The 15469-nt window shown below is 63.4% G+C and overlaps 1 protein-coding gene across 11 annotated transcripts in view; it reads right to left on the bottom strand.

Moving 5' to 3' along the window:
* The window catches only part of LOC308197881 (serine/threonine-protein kinase 36-like), a 35188-nt gene that overhangs the window by 18376 nt on the left and 1343 nt on the right, over window positions 1-15469 (bottom strand). The window contains exons 4-28 of one of the 11 annotated variants that reach the window (XM_080599139.1): window positions 15151-15281; window positions 14653-14902; window positions 14225-14318; window positions 13790-13959; window positions 13369-13568; window positions 13171-13297; window positions 12918-13061; window positions 12502-12681; window positions 12174-12271; window positions 11759-11864; window positions 11160-11301; window positions 10745-10872; window positions 10056-10160; window positions 9885-9983; window positions 9570-9664; window positions 9168-9231; window positions 8873-8983; window positions 8656-8730; window positions 8351-8522; window positions 7962-8109; window positions 7636-7795; window positions 6643-7389; window positions 5726-6529; window positions 4430-5264; window positions 297-4332 (exon numbers count right to left, since the gene is read on the bottom strand). In XM_080599139.1, coding sequence (XP_080455265.1) covers window positions 6383-6529; window positions 6643-7389; window positions 7636-7795; window positions 7962-8109; window positions 8351-8522; window positions 8656-8730; window positions 8873-8983; window positions 9168-9231; window positions 9570-9664; window positions 9885-9983; window positions 10056-10160; window positions 10745-10872; window positions 11160-11301; window positions 11759-11864; window positions 12174-12271; window positions 12502-12681; window positions 12918-13061; window positions 13171-13297; window positions 13369-13568; window positions 13790-13959; window positions 14225-14318; window positions 14653-14902; window positions 15151-15281 — 3693 coding nt within the window. In that variant the 3' untranslated portion in view covers window positions 297-4332; window positions 4430-5264; window positions 5726-6382. Of the gene's footprint in view, window positions 1-296; window positions 5704-5725; window positions 6530-6642; window positions 7390-7635; window positions 7796-7961; window positions 8110-8350; window positions 8523-8655; window positions 8731-8872; window positions 8984-9167; window positions 9232-9569; window positions 9665-9884; window positions 9984-10055; window positions 10161-10744; window positions 10873-11159; window positions 11302-11758; window positions 11865-12173; window positions 12272-12501; window positions 12682-12917; window positions 13062-13170; window positions 13298-13368; window positions 13569-13789; window positions 13960-14224; window positions 14319-14652; window positions 14903-15150; window positions 15282-15469 lie in introns of those variants that run through there. The other 10 variants (XM_080599140.1, XM_080599141.1, XM_080599135.1 and 7 more) reach the window with 10 other exon arrangements.

The raw sequence follows: 15469 nt of genomic DNA, 5'->3' as shown, positions 1-15469 counted from the left end.
GAGAAGACAGCACAAGAGGCACGGTGAGCCCAGCAGCCGGCCCCAGGAGCAGCAGGGGCCGCGTCAGAGAAAGAGCTGGCATCTCACACGAAACCAAAGGACGGAGAACCACTTACAAAAGGCCCTGGGAAAAGTCCTGTGCACACAAAAGCTTTGACTTTGCAAACACAAAGGCTTCCCCGGCTGCCACGGCGAGCCTGGCCGCAAGGCGAGACAGCTCACCGCCTGCCTCAGGGCTGGCGCGACAGCCAGGGCCCATCAGCCTGGCCCTGCGCCTCCAAATCCCACTGTGCCACCTCTCCGGCCTCCACAGAAAGCCCCTAAATCTTTCTTTTTTTTTTTTTTTTCTTTTTTTCCCCCTTCTCATTCCCTTAAAGCTTCAGCTCCCGAGGTTACACAATCGGGTGAGACTCTCAGCCCTTGCTTTTCGAAGGAACAAGCTTCTCGCTTCTGTAACGCTACAGAACAGCTCAGCAAGAGCCAAGGGCATCCTGAGAAGCTCAGGAACAAGGAGGCAGCAAAAGGCACGGGGCTGTTCTAACGTCAGCCCTTCGGTGCATAGCACAGACTGGCGGCACCGCACACGTGCGTCCCTCTTAATCTCAGCCCTACTGAAGTCTCTTCGAGCAGCAGCTGCCGCACGTCGGTGTCCTACATCCTGCTGAAAGCGTTTCCACCACACCTGTACGATCCTTTTGCCTGAGGAGAGGGGGAAGAGAAAAGCTGGGCGCCAGGTATGCGGCTTGCTTTAGCACGTGCCTGGAGGGCACGCCGAGATAAGAAATTGTATCCTGAGCAGGCTGAGTTACTGCCTTTCTCTGCAGCCAGCCTTTCAGCTCGCACAAGCCTGAAGGTTTAAAGAAAAAAAAAAAACACATATAAAAAGGGTAAGCAGAGCATTAACCACCCCCCTTAATTTCCTTGCGATACGCACGCCTCCTTTGTCACCTGAAAATCAAGCGTGGGCTGCGGCAGCTGACGTGTAGCTGCCAGACCCTTGCTCTGGAGCACCCTGAAAGCAGCTCGGGCCCGCCGCGGGGCTCGGTCAGAGCAAGCCGCAGCCCTCGCAGACCCGCTCGCGCTGTGAGTCAGGCCCCTGAGCCCCAGCACAAGCTCCTGCGGGGCCAGCGACGCCCCGGCCAGGTGCTGCGCAAGGTGGGAACGCCCCATGCAGGCGCCTAGGGGACCCAAACGTCCTCACGGGGAGCTGCTGCCCTGCCAGGAAGTGCGGGAGGGGGGCTGCCAGCGAGCTGCTCGCCAACGCGCGGCCCCCCCGGTGCTCCCACGGGGCATCCCCGGTGCCAGGCGTGGGGTAGCCTCACCTCTCCGCCGCCGGCCCCGGGGTCGGGACGGCCACGCGCCCTGCAAAATTGAGTCGTATCCTATCACCCGACAGACGCCCGGGCGAGAACCCCGGCCGTGTTGTGACATTCGCAGCGATTAGCGCAAAGCGCGGAGGCTGCGGCTCAGATGCCGCCACCTGCCCGGCTCGAGTTTCCCCGGGTAAACAAGCGCTCGGCGCCCACACGAACCCGCTCTGCCGTGCCCGGACCGCAAGTGCACTCGAACCGCAAAGAGATCCCAGCACACCGGCAAAAACAGGCGTGAAAAGCTAAAAATAAAACGTGAGGAGGTTAAGGGAGGCGTCCCGGGGTCCCTGCCTACGGGGGACTCTCACCGCGGGGTCGCCACCCGCGCTGGCAGCTTGGCCGTGCGTGACCTTGCACAACCACCCGTGCCTCATCTCCAGCAGGCTTTACAGCTACGCCTGCCTTATCCTGCTATAAAAATACAAGCGCTTTGTCCTAATAGAGCTGTTACAAGGGGGCTTGGCTCGCGCAGCCGGCGGCAGGATGCGTTACGCCAGGCACAGCCCTGCCCCGCAACAGCAGAGGGGACACGTGCCCAGCGTCCCCCTCTCCAGAGGGGTTTTTGCCGCAGAGCTGCACAAGGAGCTGAGCCGGATGGGCGCAGCAGAAGCAGCAGCTGCAGAGAAGGGAGATGCACCAACCGTACGGGGCAGCAAACCAGTGCATCCCGGGATAAAACCCCTCCGACGGGGCACCGAGCCCCTCCCAAGCATCCCTCCTTTCTGGGACGCCTTCCGAATTCGCTTCCTTGCTCCGAGGCGCGCAGTTAAGCCTGGCGAGCTCCCAGCTCCGTTACCCACTTGGCGGCAAAACCCCGGGGGAGGCAGCGCGAGGAGGAGCTGCCAAGCCCCGAGCTGCCTGCGGCACGGCTCCGCGCCCTGCCAGCCGGGGACAGGAGGCAGCACGGCGCGAGGTGCCCTTCACCTCCCGCGCCCCTGCCTCCGAAGGATGCCTCTCACCACCCGCCTGCGTCCCCAGGGACTGCGTGACGAGCCAGGGCTGGCCGAAAGGACGCCTCGAAGCACCTGCTGAGCACCCAGGAGAAGCAGCGGAGAGGCGGGCACCCTCACGTGCCGGGTAGATCCCCGTGGGACGCAGGTCAGCGAGGTTTCTCCTCCTGTTTAGCTCACCCGCGCCTCCGTCAGGGGCCCGGCTGGGAGGAAGGTCACGGCTCGGCGCAGGCACTGCTCCTGCTAACCCAGCCCTAGGGCAACAGCCCTCAGACGACGCTCAGAGATTTTATTGTAGAAACACGAGCTGGGAAAAGCCCGGCTCCAGCTCCCAGGGCGAATTGGCAGGGCTGGAAGTCAAACCCAAACGTCGTTACTAGTAATTAACGGATTCTGGCTCGGGCTGACTGACACACACTAAACACGGAGGCCGAGGCTGTCGCTGCTGGCCGGCGCCCGGCCGCGCCTGCTCGCAAGTATTTAGCGAGCACCTTCCATTATTGCGCAGCCTGCCCGCAGGCTCCGGGACGTCAGCCGGAGCGTTGCCACTGCCCTGACCAACGTCACCTCGCAGGGCTCGCCGCTGCACCGAGCGCGGGGGGCAGGAGGGAGCTTCTCCCGGCCCGACCCCGCCGCTGCACAACCCGAAACGACGGGACCGCGAGAGCCCGGGCGCGCGAACCGAGCCCCCGTCACGTGAGTCTAAGCGGGGAGGTTATTTTAAAACCCGGCTGTGGTGACACGCTTAAAATAACGAGAGCTTGCAAATGTATGAGCTGCGAGCTGACCTGATAATGCGCTGTCAGCCTCGCGCATCCACAAGTCGCGGGAGGGGAAAGGAAAAAAAAAAAAGTCAGACGACTGTGATTTGCTATCATTTTCTACGCCATTGCAGGGCAGCGTTTCAGCCTGATCTTTGCAATTAGAAAAGGTGAGACCTGTTCCTAAAGAAGATCTGAGTTCACGCCACGTCCCTCCCTTGAAGCTCTGGGGCTTCTGATTAATGCTTGAACAAGAGAGTTCACATCAACGCCACACAAACGGGCTTTAAAACCAACAGTTTCTAAAGAAGGACCTACTCCACCTTCAAAAAATCAAAAAGCTTTCAACAAAGCCAAACGCATTAATCCAAAACCAATTTACTGAGCGTGCCTAAGCCGCTCGCACGCCCGGTAACGAGACGCAAACTCCTACAGCATGAAAACCACCCTACAGCATGGAAACCACCCTCAGCTCCAGGAGACGGGCAGCCTCGGTCGCAGCGCGGGTCACACAGCAACACCCGAGACAAAGCAGCACGAGGCCAGCCGCCAGCTCCAGCGGAGGAGCAGAGGACCCACGAAGACTGGGCGGTGGGGACGAGGCGGCACGACGACAGCTCGGTCCCCACGGGGACGCCCGCGGGACGGGGGCCAACGAGTGTCCCGAAGAAACACGTTCTGGGCGCAAAACCAGAGGCACGGGGCGATGACGAGCAGCCTCTCCCCTAGTCTGCGCGGGCTGTGAAGCGTCAAGTTTGCGTTTGGCCCCTCGGGTCAGAAAAAAAAAAGACCAGTGAGAAACCACGAGGGTGCATCAGCAAATTCCCCCTGCACCCGGGGATTCCTCCGTGCCTGGCATTTATGCCGGGGCCTTGGCTTTGAACTCCACGCCGGACAGAAAAGCTGCGAGAAGCGCATCGCTTCCCAAAGCCGTCCTTTAATTACATGTGGGCAGCTGGGACCCGGCCACGGCCCCGCCGCGGGACGCGAGCGAGCGGCTGCTCCCCGCGGCTGAGCGACGAAGGCTCTCAGGTGCTGGAGTCCCGGGGGACCCCGCGCGTTTCTCACCGCCCTCAGGACGCCGGCGCGCGGTGCCAGCTGCGGTCAGGGGCCCCAGCGTGATGAGGCAGAAAAGCCGCGGCTTCGTCCCGGAGGGACGGCCGAAATAAAAGGGCTGACCTGAGCCGGCGCCTGCCTCGGGCTGACTGCCCTGAATCGCGCTTTCTCGTCCTCTCAACTACACCACGCCACCTGCTTGAGTAGGGAAATGACTCTGGGTTAAAAATAAGCAGTGAAAGCATGGGGCGTTTTACAGCTCTGGCTGTTTCAAAGAAGACCACCAAAGCACCTTGCTGCAGATCCCCGCAGAGCAAGGCACAGGGAGAGCATTCGTCATCCAGCTTCGCATTTGGGGAATTGCGCAGCCAGACCTGGGGATTTCGGCCAACAGAGCAGGAACTGGCGGGCGGTCAGCACAGATCGGTGTGGTTTTAGACAGCCTGTCCACGCTCTCAGTCTCGGGCACAGAAACAAAACGAAGGTGGAAAACTCGCGGTGAGCGGTGTAGGTATAAAACATCAACGCAGAACAAGGAAACAAGAACTGCGCAATTAGTTTAAAACACTCCGATTCTTTATCCAACCTCTTTTCTCGATACCTTTTCTCCAAAACATACCTGGAACTGGAAAAAAAAAGCTTCCAGGTCAACCCTTCGGTACACAACGAAGGACATTCCTGGTCAAAAAGCCACCTTCCGAGACGCACACGCGTTGCGGCAAACTCGCCCCATCTCTGAGCGGTCTCAGGAGCGGAGCAGCCCGTGTCGGAAGCGCGGGGAGCAGCCGAGGTTCGAGCTGGGAAGAAGCCACCAACTAATCCCGGACTTGCCGCACCGGAGGAGCCCAGGCAACGCCAGGCACGGCGCCCGGCCAGGTTGGCGTGGCAGCCAAAGCCCCGGAGCGGCACGGCGGTGCCGGGGACGCGACGTCTCCGGGCGGGCGCTCCCCACGGGCAGCACCCCGGGGTGCGTTACGTGTCCCCGCAGCGTTTGGCTCCCCCCGCCGCGCTGGGAAGGGCCCCGGGCACCCCCGGGGAGCGGCTGGGGCAGCCTCACCGTGCGCCACACTCACCTACGGCGAAACTCCCGGGGCTACCGCAGGGGAGCGACCTGCGGGCCGCGGCTGCTAAAAAGAAAAATAAATCAAGGCAAACCCCCTCCCATAAAGCCGCACCGGGGCCCTTTACCGTTACTTCTGCCCCCGAAGCGCCCGGGCCGGCCCCCCGGGAGCCAGCCCCGCCGTCCCCGTGCCGCACGGGCAGGGCCCCCGCGGGAGGAGGGGAGCGGCCCGGCTCTGCCCCAGCCCTCCCGGGGGCCGCTTTCCCCGGGGCACCGGCCCCACCGAGCCCCCGGCGCCCGGCCCCGCTGCTCCCCAGGCCCAGCAGGCCGCAGGGCGGCCGGGCCCCGCCGGTGAGGCCCGGGGGCCGCAGGGGGAGGCCCGGCGGGCGCCCCCAGCCCCGGACCGGGGGAGGAGGCCGGGATGGGGCCGCTCCCGGTGGAACCGGAGCCCGGTTGCTACGGTGGGGGGGCTGCAGCGGGGCCCTCCCCCCCCGGGGGTCTCGCCCTCCCCCCCCCCCCGGTACTCACCCCCCCGGGCCGGGCCGCGCCGCCGCCCAACCGCCCGCCGTTACCATGGCGACCCGGGGCGGTACCGCGCCGCCACGTGACTGCGCCTCCCGGTAGGCCCGGGCGGGAGGCAAAGCCGGCGGACTACAACTCCCGGCATGCCCCGCGCGGCGGCTCCGCCCCCGCCCCCTTCCCCGCCTCTCCGCAGCGCCCCCTGGCGGCGGGGAGGGCCGGAGGGGGGCAGCAGGGCCCTGCGGTGGGAGAGGTGTTTGGGTTGGGGGGGGGGGAGGGGGTGTTACAGGCGCCTTTTCCCCTAAAATAAAAAAAAAGCCGCACGCGGGAGGAGCCCCCCCCGGTCACACGGGGTGCGGAGAGCCCCGGGCGCGAGGCCGCCACGCAGCGCCACGCTGGCACCGTCCCACCGAGGACAATGGTCCCGCGGCGGGCGGCACACCGCCAGCCGTGGCACCGTGGCACGGCGCGTCCCCCGAGCGCTGCGCCCCGGTGAGGGGTCTGGGGACGGCCAGGGAGCCGGGCAGGGCCCCCTCGGGGCGGGCGAGGTTTCGCCGAGGGTCAGGGCTGGAGGAAGAAGCGTTCCCGCCGCCGTCCCGCCGCTGCCGTCGGGGTGCCGCAGGCCGCGGCCCTCCTGCCGGTGACCCCCGGGGTGCCGCCGCGTCCTCAGGTGCTGTGCAAGGGCGCGAGGAGGCGGACGAGCTCCTGGCAGTGCCGGGCAGAAGAAGGACGGGAGCTGCCACCGGCTGCAGGCCGCGGGTCGCCGCTGGCCAGCGCGGCCAGCTTCTCGCCGGCCCCCAGAGACAGCAGCACCTGCGGGGCACAGAGGCACACGAGTCACCGGCCGGCCCGGCAGCGTCCCCCCCATCCCCCCCTGGTGCCACCAGCGGTCCCGCGGAAGGGCAGGCGGCGGGGCGAGCAGGTACCTGCCGTACCCCCGGGTGCCGGCTGGCAGCCCGCAGCGCCACCAGGGCTCCCTCCCGCACGCCGGCCTGGGGGTCCCGGCAGGCCACCTCCAGCAGGACGCGGGGGGCCTCGCTCTCCGCCAGCAGGTCGCCCAGCTCCGCCGAGCGCCGGCACAGGTTGCCCAGGGCCGAGGCGGCGTTGCGGCGCGTCTTGGCGTGCGGGTCACGCAGCAGCCGCGTCAGCCCGGGCACGGCCCCGCGCAGGGTGCGGGCCGGGGAGGACGGGTGGTACGCCGCGTTGCCCACCGCGAAGCTGGCCGCCCTGCGCACGTTCTCGTCGCGGTCTGCCAGGCACGCCAGCAGGCCCTCCAGCAAGCCGGGCTGGCTCTGCAGCGCCTGAGGAAAGCCGTGGCTGTGTCGGAGCAGGTTGCCCAGCAGGTTGCAGGTTTTGGCCCGTACGGGGTGCTCCCGGTGGGCAAGCAAGCGGGTGAGCGGCTGGTGGGACGTGTCCGAGCCCCCCAGGATCCTCTGGAGAAAGGGCAGGTGCTCTGGGGAGACCCGGGCCACGTGAGTCAAGAGAGACAGGAGGTCGGTTACGAGCGGGAGGCTGTCTGAGAACAGGATGGCAGTCAAGAAGGCAAGGATGCGCTCCGAGGCAGCAGCCTCCCGTACCACTTGAGCTATGACCTGCTCGTCGGACACAACGAGCTGGCACAAGAGGCTGACGGGGAGCTCAGCGTCTGAGAGCGGCAGATGGTGACAGCAGACCTGAGGAGAAAGGAGAGACGGCAGCACTGAGCGCCTCGTCCTCGCACGTGGGCCAGAGAGCAGCTGAGGTCTGCCCGCGGGTCGGCGCGGAGCTCGGCGGCCAGCCAGGCTGCTCTGGGGGCTGCGAGGCACCCGAGGGCTGCCCTGCGTGGGCAGGGATCGGCAGCGCCAGGAGTGAGACGGTGGGGCTGCGGTGCAGGGAGGTGTCTGCAGGGCATGGAGAGAGCCGCGGGGCCAGGAGGGTACCTGCAGCAGCTGGGCGGGGAGCTGGGAGTCTCTCACTGCTGCCACGACCAAGGCTAAGGTGTCTCCGTCCACATCCAGGGCGAAAGGGAAACAGAGGAGCTGGCAGGCCTGGATCACCACGGCTGGGACGAGTTCCGTGTCCCCATCCTCTCCTGCTTGCCTGAATTTTTGAGAGAGACTGGGCTCAATACAGAGGCAACGAGAGAAAAAAAAAAATCGGAGGCACAGAGCATTCCCAGGCACTGAGGAGAGGCTCTGCCGGGGAACTGTGCCCTGCAAGTGCCAGGTCAGGAATTTCTCAGCCCTCTTCAGCCCTCCCAACTCACGTCTGTGCCAGGCATGCCAGGAAGCCAGGGGACAGCAGCCTCCTCAGCGTCACCATGAGGACGCCGTGGGACTGGGTAAGCTGAGGCAGGCACCGGTGGGACTCGCGAGTGAAGACGACGAGGGCCAGGCTGAGGAAGAGCAGCGTGCCTGCAGGGGAAACGGTGCAACAGAGTCGACACGAAGGTTGAAAAACCTCCTCCCTTCTGTCTGCTTGTGCTGCAGACAACCCTCACTCCGTGGCACAGACAGCGATCCTCAAGAAAAGCCCCTGAACCCCTCAGGCCCCAGGGATCAGGTGCTGATGGGGACAGAGACACACGGGCAAGCTTGAGGGCAGAACGTGGAGCAGGGTCCCCGGCAGATGCCCCGCTCACCCCACAGCTCCTACCTTGAGGGGACAGGAGGTTCCAGTCTGGCTCTGCCGCGGGGCGCTCTGCCCCCGGGGCGTCTCCCTCCAGCGCTGCCCCGTCGCTGCCCACGCGAAGCACCGCAGCTACACCGTGCCACACCGCGCTCCACAGCTCTGAGGCAGCGAAGCCCTGCTCCACAGCCGTATCCTCCTACGGGTGGGGAGGTGGGCGTCGAGGGGCTGCTCCCCAGGATTCTGGTCCGTGCCCCTGCCAGCCCCACGGTCCCGAGGACGGACACGGCGCCAGCAGGGGACCAGGCAAAGGGAGAAGGGCAGGCTGGTACCTGGGCGAGCAGCTTCAGCAGGAGGAAAATGAGCCCATCGTAGAGACCGGCACCCATTGGCGGGGGGAGCTGAAGCTGTAAGAGAGAGCGTGGGACGGGCTGGAGCTGGGTGCTGGGCCTGAGGGCAGCAGCACCAGACCCGCACCCTTCTGACCCCGTCTTCGCCCGTACTGGGGTAAGAGCACGGCCCCCTCTGCTCCTCTGTCCCATCCCATACCTCAGCTGGCGCCGTCAGGGCGTTTGTCACCGCTGGTAGGACCTCTTCACCCCTAAGCACCGCGTCCACCCCGTGCTGACTGAGCTGTGTCAGGAGGAATGCTGCAGCACCCTGTAGGAGCAGGCAGGGATCGGCACCTCTGGGACCCTCCTATCCGCTCTTCACCCCTCGGCCCAGGGCGAGGACAGCCAGAGTGCACCTGCCCCACCCCGCGCCGGGTGACCAACAGCAGGACCCGAACGGGATGTGGGGCTCTGCCGGCCTCCCCACGGTGCCTCTGGCAGCACAGACTTACCACGCGGGAGACGACAGGAGACTGGGTGAGGAGATCCGCGGCCAGGGAAACCACCTCCTCGAGCCTGAAACACAGGGACCAGGGGAAAGACACTGGCAGCCGAGCCCTCCTCACGGCACTATGTTCTCAGGGCTCCACACCCCCCGGAGCAGCGGCATCCGAACACCCCCCGGGCTGGGAAGCAGCCACCTTGCGGGAGGAGAGTGAGCCGTGCATCGCAGAGCTTCCTCGGCCGTGCTGGGTCCCTACCGCGTCCCCAGCGCCCGCGCGCACTGCCCAGCTGCCCGCTGGGTGTCAGGATCTGAGGGGTCAGCAGGAACAGAAGCCCAGCTCTGGGCAGGATAGGCTTGTTTGGGGCAGGAAACGTCTTTACCCCGCCCACGGGTGAAAGCGGGTGCTTACCTGGGAGGGGAGGCCTGGGGCTGCAGGGTGAGCAGGGCCAGCAGGTACAGGGATGCCTCACGGGCCACCCCCTGGGCGACCTCCGCCATGGGGACCTGCCAAGGGAGCGGGAGTCACAGGGGAACAGCGGGGCTAGGAGGGGAGGAGGGGATGTTCCTGGGCCCCGGGAGGAAGATGGCACCCACTCTCTCCAAAGCGAGCTCCCCCAGGCTCTTTTCTCCACGCGCCCTCCAGCCTGGTCCAAGCAGCGCCCGGAGGAACAGGTGCTGGTTGCCTGCACTCCTCCCCCAGCACGGAGGCTGCAGGCAGTCCTACCTCGCCCTTTGAGAGCTGCACGAGGGAACCCCACGCTTGCTGGCTCCTCCCCAGGTGCTGGCACAGGCTCGGGCTGGCATGGCAGGCGGCGTAGAGGATCTGCGAGGCAGAGGGGAGAGATGCACACCAAGCACCTCCACGGGCAGACAGAAAAACGGACAGAGCTCTTACCTTGAGGGCGTTCAAGGAGCAGCCTGGGTGCTGAAGCCTTCCCAGCAGTCTCCCAAGCTGTCGGTTCTCTCCATCCATAAGCTTTTCAGCTACCCTTTGAGCAACCTGCAGAAACCAGCCTGTTAGGCACCCCGGGCACACGAAGCATTGCACAGACCTAACAAGTTTCATACTAGCAACAGATTAACAAAAGGAGGCATCCGCTTTCATGGCGGTGCCTGCTTTCACGCAGGGGCGCTCATCTGCCACGAACCAGCATGGCTTTGGCGCACAGCCCCTGGGCTGCAATGAGCAAGGTAAGATTCCTCCTCTGCTTTCCCCCCCAGTGACTCAGAGTTCAGTGTAATGATCAAATGGAGATCTATATTCTTGTTCTCCCTCTTTGTCAAGTTCATTCACCTTCAGATTTCCTACAGTTCATATCACAGACGTTTAAGAGTTCTTCGGGTCTCCTCTGCATTGCCTATTTATTCAGCCCGTTTCCCCAGTCAGACCCTAAGCGCGAGCCTTTTAGCAGACTCAGGAGTCCTTAAACTCCTGAAGCTCGGCTCTTGGACTGCAAATCTTGGACAGCAAACCTGGATGACCCCGGCCCTGCACTTCACTGCTGAAAAAGAGATTCTCCTGCAAAAGGCTGCTGCCTCCAGGGAGACCATACGTCCGTGCCCTGCAAAGAGAGCTGGCCCGACCTGCTTCTTGGCTTCCCGACAGCTGTTCCTCGCCAGGGGGATGCTGCAGGCAGCAGCCAATGCGGCTGTATAAAGGTCTGCCACACGTTGGCTCTGGGCATGGGCTGACTTGGCCTCCATCGCTGCACCTGCACAGGGACAGAGCCTGGGTGAGGGATGCCGAGGGGCAGTTGGATGGGGCTGGAGGCCAAGAGAGGAAAAGTCAGGCTTGGGCGATGAGAAAGGTGAGACCTGGGACTGAGGGAGAGAACGGGAGAGCCCTGGGTAGCAGGGGGTTGAGCAATTTGGGCAGCCACTTTCTCCTGGAAACGGTACTGGAGTGGCAGTCAGTGCTCTGAGGGAACTAAAGGGCTGGAGGGAGAAGGGAAACCCTAGGAAGCCCCAGGAGGAGACGGTGAGCTGCCACCAGTGCTACCTTGCAAAGCGTGCTGCTCTGAGGTGGATCCCTGGAGAAGTCTGTCCAGCAGGGGCTGATGCTCCTCTCGCAGGCTGGCGTAGAAAGGAGCAGAGGCAGAGGGGCACGCCGCATCCAGGCTCTCACAGAGCAGGGTGAAGCACTGGGGGAGGCACAGGGATTGCCATCACAGCAGATGGGGAGGGAGAGGAGGGAGACAAGCAACCGTGGAGGAAGCTAAGCGGGGGCAGCAGAGGTGGGGGAAGGACCCAAATTCAGGGACCAACGTCCCCTCCAGCCACTTCAGTCCCACTGTTGCTGCGTGGCAGCCACAGGCTGGCTGCGGGAGGGGTGCACATGGAGGCGCAGCCAGGGAAGGCGCCCCCCTCAGAGAACTCCTTTCTGAGATCCCCACAAAACAAACAAACAAACAAACAAACAAAACCAACAAAACTAACAAAAACAGTGGGGTCAGACAGCTTGCCGTGACTAGGATGCATCAGACCACTTACGTGGGAGCAGGCTCCTCAGCCTGCTCTCCCCCTAAGATGCACACCCAGCCCCAGAGCTTCTGTGAGGGGAGGAGAAGGCGGAGAGAAGGAAGACAGAGGCACCCTTACCAGGAGGCTTTGCTGGCAGAGTCTCATCTCGCTGTCGGCTGGCTCAGCCAGCAGATCCAGCAGCAGGGCTAGGAAGTGCTTGGCACTCTCCTGGAAGGCCTGCAGGCTTGGAGAGGCAGCAAGGGCAAAGGAGAGCAGAGAAAGATGGTCACTGACTGTAAGGACAAGATCTGGCCATGCCCCTGCAGCCCTGGCTAACGGAGCAGGCAGTGCACAGTGGCACTGTGAGCTGGTGCCAGCAGGCAGCACAACTGGACTCATCAGCTTTGCCTTCCCCCGTACTTGCCCCACTCAAGGAAAGCACTGCTCTGAGAGCACAGTGATGCTTCCTCACAGGACAGTTCCTCTGCCCTGCCTGCTGCTGGGTCCCCACAGTGACCACGAGAGACCTCGGAGAACACCGCGTTGTCCTTACCTGTCCTTCTGCCCACTCTCCTCCAGGCTGCACTCACTGCTGAAATAAACTGTGGTCACCGTGACGAGGTCCGTCAGCACCGCGATACACCAGGGCTGCTGCAGGAGAACAGAAAGAAACAGCAAGCGGCAAACGTCTGCTGGCCATTCCAACACCACTGCAGAGGCACCCTTCCTAGCCAGGACCTCTCCCTTCTCATGGGGGCCAGGAAGAAGCACTGTCCCTGTAAGCCAGCCCCTGCAGGCCACAAGGACCTCCCCAGCATCCCCTAGCACAGGCACGCTGCAGGACTGAGGGAGCTTCAGTCCGTCTGGGGCCGTAGACCCACCTGCTTTGTGCGTCCACTTTCCAGGATCTGCTTGGTCAGACGCAACAGGGACAGCGGCACGTTCAGCTCCAGGCAGAACTGCTCCAGCAGCTCAGAGTCGCAGCGGGTAGCCAGGAGGTTGCCCACAACACGGAGCACAGGGCGGAGGTGGGAGGCTCCCTCTAGCATCCCTTCTAGCACCTGAGCACAGAAAGCCAAAAAGGCTCGCGATCAGCAGCAGTCACGGCCCCTCCATCACCCTCTAAGGCAGGGGAGCAGACGACAGGCTAAGTGTTTGAGGCAGCCCTGGTTCCTGAGGAAGCAGTGGGACTATTTATTGGTCAGTGGGGGCTCTCCTAGTGCTCCTGACCCAACCACAGAAAAGAAGAAGGCCTCCACGTCCCCAGCCTTAGCTGGCTGGGCCAGCCATCCCTCACCTGCTGAGCAGAGTCTGCAAGGCGGGCCCGGACGCGGTGCCGGAAGGCTGGGTCCCTCACGAGCCTCAGTGGCGTGCTCAGCTGCATGGCCGAGGGCTCTGTGGCCTCGATCAGGCGTTGCCACTCCTCATCGCTCTCCGGCTCCTGACCACGGAGGAGAGAAGGCTGGAGCCAGACCCCGCCTGCTCCAGAGTCTCTGTCCCAGCCCGCAGGCAGCGGGCCCTGCTGTCCTTACTGCAGGGCACCGCCCCACCTCGCTCTCCAGGTCCACGGCCTCAATGCTGCGCCTGCCGTGGGGCTCTGCCCTGCCAGCACCAGAGTGCAGAGGGACTCCTGCTCCGCGAAACTCCCGCTCGTAATCTTGAGTGATGCTGTGCTCCCTGGCAAAGGAAACGACCCGGTAAGTGAGCTTTCCCCTCTCCCTCCTCTCGCAGCCCCAGCCCTGCCTTACCATGGGTTGGGAGGAGGCTCCTCCAGCTGCCACTGTGCCACGCTGCTCTTTCCTTGCAGGACACCGGAGTTCTTCTCTTTGGAGGCAGCTGGTGGCTCCCCCTCCCCTAGCGCTGCCTTCCCAGGAGCTGCTCTGGGTTTGTGCTCAGTGTGTCCTTTGCCAGAATCCTTTGTACATGCAGTATTTGCCTTTAGCTGCCCCTGGGTGATGGCAGAAACATTTGGTCAGGGCAGGGTTATTCGGACAGCCAGATGAGCCCCCGACACCCCCCCACACCAAGGATCCCACATCCTGCCTTGTATACGGCCAATAAATACCCCCATCCTGACCTTGTACCTTCTGTCTTTCCCACCAGGTCCCATTTCAGTGCCTTTCCTTTGCCACAACAGTGGGGCACAGTCCAGGGAACCCCACACTTCACCTTTTTCTGTGCCTCCTCAGCCATCTTCTGCCGGGCCTTCCTCAGGATCCTGGACTGGCCGCTCCTGGGGGCCAGGGAATGAGCTTGCTGCTCCTTCAGGGCCTGCAGCTCTGGAGACAGCTTGGTGGTGAAGGGGTTTGAGATCCCATGCTCTTCTGTGTCGTCAATCACTGCGAAGGTGAAGGCAGATCTTCATCAGCAGATCTCCCCTGGGACACTGGGAGGGTGAGCAGCTCCATGATCCCAGGGGAATCCCGGGGGACTCAGAGCAACCCCCGGGGCAGGAGCTAGGGGTTGGTGACTGGAAGAACTTGAGAGGAAGGAGGGAAAGACCAGAGAAGTACAAGAAATTAGGGTAGGGTGGTGGTCCCAGTCTACAGGCGGTAGTCAGAGGAAAAGGACGTGTCCCAAGTTGGAAAAAAGCTCGGTACTCACCAGTAACCCGGCCAGCAATGAAGGGGTGGGAGAGCAGCTCTGGCCACGACAGGCGCTGGCGGGGGTCCTTCATCAGCAGCCCCTGCAGGAAGCTCTACAGACAGCACAGCGCCAGGGTCAGACGTGCTCAGCACCCAGCGCACATCCACTAACGGACACAGTGCCCCCGCCAGCCTCAGAGAGGGAGCCCAGGGCTCCTGGGTTCCCTGAACTGTTCTGAGAAAGAGTGGGTCTGGTGTCGAGGGTAGGCGGGCAGTGGAAGGCACTTTCCCTTCCCAGCCCACTAAACCACTGCTCTGCTGCCTGCCTCAGTTTCCCAACTTAGCAAGGGGCAGCAGTGATAAGAGCCCCCATCCCAAGAGGCCAAGCTCTATCACGCCAGAGGGTCTCACCCCACGGACAGGGCTTTGTCCCTTTTGTCCCCTTACCTTGAAGACTGGGCTTATGGCCTTGGGCCATTTGACAGGGTCCTTGACAATGAGGCTGACGAGCTGGAAGATGCTGCTGGTGTAGAAGGGAGGGGTGCCCACGAACAGCTCGTACAGGATGCAGCCCACAGACCAGAGGTCCGCCGTGTGGTCATACGGCTTCTCCTCCACCAGCTCAGGGGACATGTACAGCGGGGTGCCCTTGATGGAGGTCAGCACCATGGTGTGGATACTCATGGCACGGGCAAACCTGCTCAGAGCAAAATACAGGTGGCTATTTCAGGCTGGAGCACGCTCTGCCACTCCCAAGGAGACTCCTATGAGCACACCAACACTCCTCTCCCCTCTGGAGTCCAAAATTCCCCATCCCTGCTAACCCCTGAGTACACACAGAATCCAAATCCCCTTCCACACACACCCTTCTCTTCTACAGCACCCAGGACACCCTTTGGCTGCCACAAGCCCACGTGCTCCCCTCAGCTTGCCGCCAGCACCCACCCGAAGTCGCAGAGCTTGATGACGCCGTCTTTGCCCAGCAGGATGTTCTGGGGTTTCATGTCGCGGTGCAGGATGCGGTGGGAGTGCAGGTAGTAGAGAGCAGAGACCAGCTGGGCAGCTATGGTCTGGACCTGCAGAGACACGGGAACCTCATCGTGTAACCCGTGGTGCCACCAGCCAGCACAGCCACGGGCTCCCTTCTGCCGGGCTCCCCAAAACCCCACTTCTGCCCTTGCCCTGTTTGGGACCAGCCCCAGCTTTGGGCCAGCTTTGCTGACACAGGAGCGTGCCAACAGCTGAGGCAGCAGCCTTGTGTCGT

Source organism: Anser brachyrhynchus (assembly GCF_964034855.1).
Source record: "Anser brachyrhynchus genome assembly, chromosome: 7".
NCBI classification, from domain to species: Eukaryota; Metazoa; Chordata; class Aves; order Anseriformes; family Anatidae; genus Anser; species Anser brachyrhynchus.
Note: the sequence above shows the minus strand (reverse complement) of the source record. Positions and strands in the feature narration are given on the sequence as shown.